Raw genomic sequence first — 6,616 nt, 5'->3', positions numbered from 1 at the left:
ATTTTGGATTCGTCAATACAGTATTGAATTTATTCATTAACTCCCACCTTGCAAAAGTGTTTTGACTTTACCAATTAACATTTTTACTATGTTTCTAATCTCAACTTATAACAATGTGATGTAATATACAACTACAACGTACTTGATATTACTTTTATATTTTATATCTGAAATGTCATCATCGGTCCGCTGATCATAGTTTTACATTATAAAAGCAAGCTAAATTTCATATAAGTGTATGTTATGATAAAATTAATAGTCATTTTGCCTAATACTGAGGAAGGGTGTCCAACGGAGGAAATTCATCAACAGAATGAAAATTAGATTTATAGATTTTTTTAAAAGAAATCATTTCTTTCTTCTTTTTGTGTGTATTATCTTAAATAATTGGTATTTATAAACATATGTATTGAAATGAAAAAAAAGTTCCAGGTCTTAAAAAATAAACTGATATACAAGATATTTTGTAATAATTTATTATATTTTATCATATATAAGATCTATATGCATCCACTTATTTAGCTAAAACAAAAATATCAGTATGTGTATTCAAAATACATCAAAACATTATTAAGTGCAAATATCAAGTTAACACATACCGAAATAATACATTACACAGGCTGATTAAAGCAAGTTGAAATAAATTAATTTTATGGATGATGTACTTCTGGTGCCATAAACAAGCTCAAAACAGTCTGTACCATGTTGCATCATTCAACATTAACAAAAGTAAGACACTGCCTATAAGCCTGTATAAGGATAGTCTATGCTCAAATCGTGTTATATTCACCAGGGACACGAATTAAAATAAGCATAAGTAGTGAGGCTAATAATCCATCTGCACCGGAAATAAGAGTTAGATAAAAGCTGGCATGAAAATCGGCTCTGAAATCTTGGTTCTCCACTACAAACACAACAACTGCTGCGATCAGAGCCATACCTGAAAAAAATAAACAATGATTAATACCCAACAAAACAAAAAAAGATAATTGCTGAGGTAAGAGTTGGGCCTGCAATAAAGTATTCTTCGTCAAACATACACAAACTAACCACACACAATTAAAAAAAATGTTGTGCCACTTGCAATCAAGGTCAGGACTATCGGATAGGTCAATTGCTGCGGTCAATTGAAATACCTGGTAATAACATTGCAAAGGACAACATTGAATGAAAGAGTATCTTAAACAAAAAAACTTAAAAGGAAATAACAAAATACGTAGTGTCAAATGTTTTGCATTTATGTCTAAATAAATAAATTTAATCATTAAAAATAAAATAAATGTTTGTTTTGTAGAAAGTGATTCAATAGTGTTCACACTATGTGTAAAACAAAAAAACAATGATATAATTTTTATTTGGGTAAATTTAGTCTTTAAGTTGGTAAAAAAATGATTAATGATCGTATTGTAACAACACAGTGCTGGTATATCAAGAAAACATGCACAAACCCACTCTAGAGGCTTATAATATGTAAAATACATTTATTAGTAACTGCTTATTCCATCAAGTGATTAACAATTATTTTTTCTGAGCATAATATCAAATATCGTTACAACTTTCATACATACCTCCAAGAGCTGACATGACTATTGCGCATCGGATCAAGACAGAGCTAGCATTTTCCTTCGAAAATAAACCAATGAAAAATACACTGAGAGCTAAGAAGATACTCCCTGATATGGTCAACACTTTAACGGATATGAGCCAATCTGCATCTGAAAAGTGATTAATAAACAAGGAAGAGACTTAAATGTATAATTCAAAATATAGGTTGTTTATTATTCAGTTTTAAGAAACACATCTGAGAGTGTTTAAAATACATAGTCATTACAACACGTTGTTTTCTGACAAATCAACACGGTGATAGTATATGTAGTAATGTTGATATTCAGATGAAAACTTAGATGTTAAAGTCCCTCATCTGAGGTATTGTCAAATTTCCCAACCAAATTCACTGCGACTTATAAAAACTTCATTTTTATTGTCAAAATGACAAGAAGTCCATCAATGGGGCAATGACGAAAAAACAAGCACTAGAAATGATAAAATTATGCAATTGCTTTGAGCTTTGCATAGTCTTTCATGTGTTATTCTCAGCACTTAGACAATTTAAAACATTATAATTGTTTAGTTTTATATATAACAAGGATTTAGAAATGCTCAGAAACAGAAAAATTACAATTTAGAGTCATATTATAAATAATAATGATGAAGAAAATAAATAAATGATACAGATGTGTAAAACGAAGAAGTAAGTTTAAATTACATGTTACGACATCCACTTTAACGAAAATTGAAAGAAATTACACTTTAAGCATAGAATTTGTTTTAATATTTATATCTTATTTTCCTTTTTCTTTTTTAGATATGTTGACAGAATGGCTCTCTTTAGCTTGTCGAGAGTATTAAGATAATGCTAAAATATTCAAGAAACTATTTTCAAATTAATATTATATAAGGTGCTCAAAACAATTTATTGAGAATTGTTCTGCTTTTATATCAAGGTACAGTTATATTTTAATTCAGTGATCGATGCGTAATTGTCGTTTCTATCAAAATAATTTTGGTATTTGTTCAAACTTTAGTTTGTAACTTAGATTAATTAAAAAACGCATTTAATCCTAAGTACAGACTGTTCTATTGATTACAACCATACCTTTGCCTTCACGGCTACTACATACGTATTCTGCTCCATTGTCGCTTGAAACTTTGCTGCATATCTGCCATAAGCCAATATTACTATCCACTTTTCTTATCCAATATGGTATTCCAGTACCTATTGATGCCATGATTGTTCCTACTACACAAATCACCATACTCAATACCAGCGCTCGATTCATCATGTTTTATAATACTCAAATGATATTGTTCAAAGTACTGAAGAAATTATGATGTAAAGAACCATATGCTGGTCAGTCTGAAACCGTTAGAAACGTAAATGTTAATCAATCTTCTAAATGTTATTCATTTGTTAAAGAACTGAACGCATTGTATGACAGTTGTCACTTATTTAGATTAGCAGTCATAGCTGTGTTTATACTAATTGGCACTGATGGAATATGATACAATGGTGGTCAAAACAATCCAATCTTTTTTAATATGTTAACTATGATGATAAGCAGAGTTGATATCTAGTTCAAGATTAACGAATTACCTTAAAATTTACAGTCTTTATTATTTAGATAATAAAACAAAGACTATAAAAGTTGAGCCTTTCTCAACATATCGGCATTTATCGGAGTGGTTTTTTATACAAATTTGTCTGTACTTTTATATTTAATCGCATACCCGTGCCGCTTTTGCGACTCCATAAAAATGGTAATGCACGGCCGTGCATATATTTTGACGTGACGTCATTTGCGTTATTCAAACATAGCATTAATTGTAGTGTTACGCTAAATGCATTTCAATGAAAAATTATTTACGTTTTCACTTTAAACAGTCTATAGTTTTAGTATGTGATACAAAATAATATTATACTCGTGTAGGTGCATCATTAAGTTTATTGAGATCGCCAGAGGATCGCATAATATAACTGTATTGAACTTGTACATTAAATCCAGTATTATATCTACACTCGTTCAATATCCTCTATCAATTTCATGATACTATTGATAAGATTTGGAGATTGAGTATATTAGCCTTTAATTCAGGCCTTAATCACAATATGGACTTAAATCAAAACGGTCTATAGATAAAATTGTGTCATCAAGTAAATCGTTGTTTTTGTAACATATTTGACCTTTAATCTCAAACAAACAAAATACTGTTTTGATTAAGAAAGGGATATTAGTGCCGATTACTATTATTGATGTTTTGTTGTCAAATGTTTACTAATTAAAGCAACCTTAATCGTTGGATATTCAAACGACTGTATTGATTAGGGAAACGATTTAAGTACCAATTACTATTAGCCTATTAAATTGCCGAATGATTCTTTATTATTTTAAAAGCAAGTTTAACTTGTTGATATTAAAGTAACAGCAAAAAACTATCAACCTTTAGTGTGTTCTGAACATTTGTTTAACCATGCTCAGCCTTACATATTACATTCTAAATGTCAGTATCATCTTTGTTTATGTTAATGTCACAAATAATTTTCTGTTCCAAATACACATAAGTTACCTCCAATTAAAACTTAAAATTAATTTTCAATCGATTATAGGGGCGTCCAAGGCCGAGTGGATAAGGTCGTTAACTTCAAAACACTTGCCTCTCACCGCTGTGGGTTCGAATCGCGACAGGGACTTTGGATTCTTTCATGTGACGAAGCTATCCAGCTAGCTTACTGGACGTCGGTGGTTCTACTAAGGTGCCCGTTCGTGCCTGAAATAATGCACGGAAGGGCACCCGAGGTCTTCCTCCATCAGTAAAGCTCGAACGTCGCCAAATGACCTAAACTGTGTCGGTATGACGTGAAACCCAATCAAACAAATTAATCGATTAGTTCTGTCTGTATGCAATCTCGTTATGTTTCATTCCCCTCAATTATTGTATCTTTATTTTTGTTTTAGTATAAACGACATATTTTCATAAATCAGTTTGTATGGTTTATATATTAACAATGCAGTTAAAAAAATTAATCTAAACATAACGAAGTAAATAAACCAAATGTCAATCAAGCTGATTTAAGCGTTTTTATCTCTAAAAATCTATGTTATGACATAGTTTCTTTATGTCTGTAGAAATTATTAAACTATCTCATTCAACTTTTGATAAATTCACGATTTATAAGTATTTTACACGGAAGTTATTTTCAATGGATTATGAAGTTTCAAAATACGACCTTGAAAATTGAAATTTTACAAAACAAAATCATTTTATTTTGGCAAACAAACGTGTACATTTTCAACGTTTAAACTAGTTTAACTTGTTTACTTGATTTTGTATTTCGCTCAATTATTCTTTTTTTATCACGTAACGTGAAACAAATATTTACCTATCATGTTATAAAATTAAATTTAGTCCATATCCCAAAACAGTTTTATTTTATAACTCAAGCAACTAATATTTTTATCTTTGTTTTCTATGTTTTTTTACAAAAACTGTACTGTTTCGTCGTTTGAACTGAGCTCATAAACTTAAGTAACGAATCACTTTTTGTGCTTTGTCTTGATATGATGACTATAGCGAATAGCGTTTCTGTTCTATAATACAATTTATTCATTTTTATGTGTACACAATTTCAACTTTTCTTGTACAATTGTTTAACATTACGCTTAAAAAAGAGAATATTCTTACCTTAAATAGACGATTTTGAGTTATAATAATATCAATTTCCTATTATAAATCCATGATCAATACAACAAGTGTGTAAACTATTTAAACCAACCCATCCCGGAAGAAATGTAGTTTAAACTGTTTACAATATGAACAACCATTTTTTTTAATCTATATCATAACACGTATGTATGAAAGCCTAATAGTGTCAAATAAAATAAAAAAAAATTCAAAGGCGTTATAACGCGAAAAAAGGCGTTATTACGCCAATCTAAAGGCGTAAATACGCAAATCAAAAGGCGTTATAACGCAAAAAAGGCGTAGAAACGCAAATAAAGGCGAATTTACACGAATAAAAGCGTTATAACACGAATCAAAACCCGTAATAACGCGAATAATGACGTTATAACGCGAATCAAAAGGCGTAATATCGCTTTTATACGCGTTATAACGCGAACTTAAGGGCATAATAACGCAAATCAAAAGGTATAGTAACGCGAATAAAGGCGTAGTTACGCAAACAAAAAGGCGTAATAACGCAAATCAAAAGGCCTAGTAACGCGAATAAAGGCGTAGTATCGCGAAACAAAAGGCGTAGTATCGCAAATCAAAAGGCGTAGTAACGCGAATAAAGGCGTAGTAACGCGAACCAAAAGGCGTAATAACGCAAATTAAAACGCATTATAATGCCAATTTTATACCATATTTATACTTATCAAATGGCCTAGTTACGTGAAAAAGGAAGAACAATATTGATCTGAATTTATTGCTCAATATATAAACTCGTATAAAATAATAAAATATAAATGTACAATAACTATCATTCCATTTGGTAGTAATATTGCAAACCATTTGTAAAAAACTAATGAAGACACTTTGATATTTGTCAATATAAGGTGACTTGGAGACTTACAGGTCCATTGGGTTATATGTCAATACAGTTACTCTGAATTCACATCATTGATATTACACATGTCACTATAGTAAATGAATTTTTATTTTTTCTTATATCTTATCTTATTTTATATATGCGTCATATCATTAATTATCTACGGATATGTCTTGTATAATTACTTAATAACCTGTAGTATCTTTTAATAATGTGAATGTCGTTCCTAATTACGTTACAAGATTTGGAAAAAACGTAAGGTATACGTAAGTCACATTAGGATGAAAATATCTCTTATTATTGACAGGTATGCTTAGAGGGTTAAGTAGTGTTTCTGTTAAGTTTCAATTATAGGAAACATTGTCTTCTTTGTCTTTATCGAAAAGAATCTATTGTCGGGTGATAGTAACCTATTATCTCACGGAAGCATTTCCTAATAAAATATTTAAAAAAAAATCAGACAGTGGCCTTGAACGTATCCGTACAGAATTGAAAATAAAACGTATG

At 30.1% G+C, this 6,616-nt stretch overlaps 1 protein-coding gene across 1 annotated transcript; it reads right to left on the bottom strand.

Moving 5' to 3' along the window:
• Positions 1 to 460: 460 nt before the first annotated feature.
• On the bottom strand, positions 461 to 5,381 carry LOC132733946 (uncharacterized). The gene is made up of 4 exons (XM_060720640.1): positions 5,242 to 5,381; positions 2,657 to 2,917; positions 1,569 to 1,715; positions 461 to 940 (listed from the first exon to the last, which is right to left on the bottom strand). Exons 2-4 carry the CDS (start codon positions 2,841 to 2,843, stop codon positions 771 to 773), a joined length of 504 nt encoding a protein of 167 aa, XP_060576623.1. The 5' UTR covers positions 2,844 to 2,917; positions 5,242 to 5,381; the 3' UTR covers positions 461 to 770.
• Positions 5,382 to 6,616: the final 1,235 nt, after the last annotated feature.

The sequence above is a fragment of the Ruditapes philippinarum genome, unplaced genomic scaffold, assembly GCF_026571515.1.
Source record: "Ruditapes philippinarum isolate M1 unplaced genomic scaffold, ASM2657151v2 ctg16341_1_1_1_1, whole genome shotgun sequence".
Lineage (NCBI taxonomy): Eukaryota > Metazoa > Mollusca > Bivalvia > Venerida > Veneridae > Ruditapes > Ruditapes philippinarum.
The sequence above is the reverse complement of the archived record's forward strand: the minus strand, read 5'-3'. Positions and strand labels throughout refer to the sequence as shown.

Bases quoted from the DNA above. Each gene is read 5' to 3' on its own strand.
- LOC132733946 (XM_060720640.1), bottom strand. From the start codon at position 2,843: ATGATGAATCGAGCGCTGGTATTGAGTATGGTGATTTGTGTAGTAGGA. The intron at 1,716-2,656 runs GTATGGTTGTAA...ATCACTTTTCAG, and splicing joins TAGTAGCCGTGAAGGCAAAG to ATGCAGATTGGCTCATATCC. The intron at 941-1,568 runs GTATGTATGAAA...TATTTTTTTCAG, and splicing joins AGTCATGTCAGCTCTTGGAG to GTATGGCTCTGATCGCAGCA.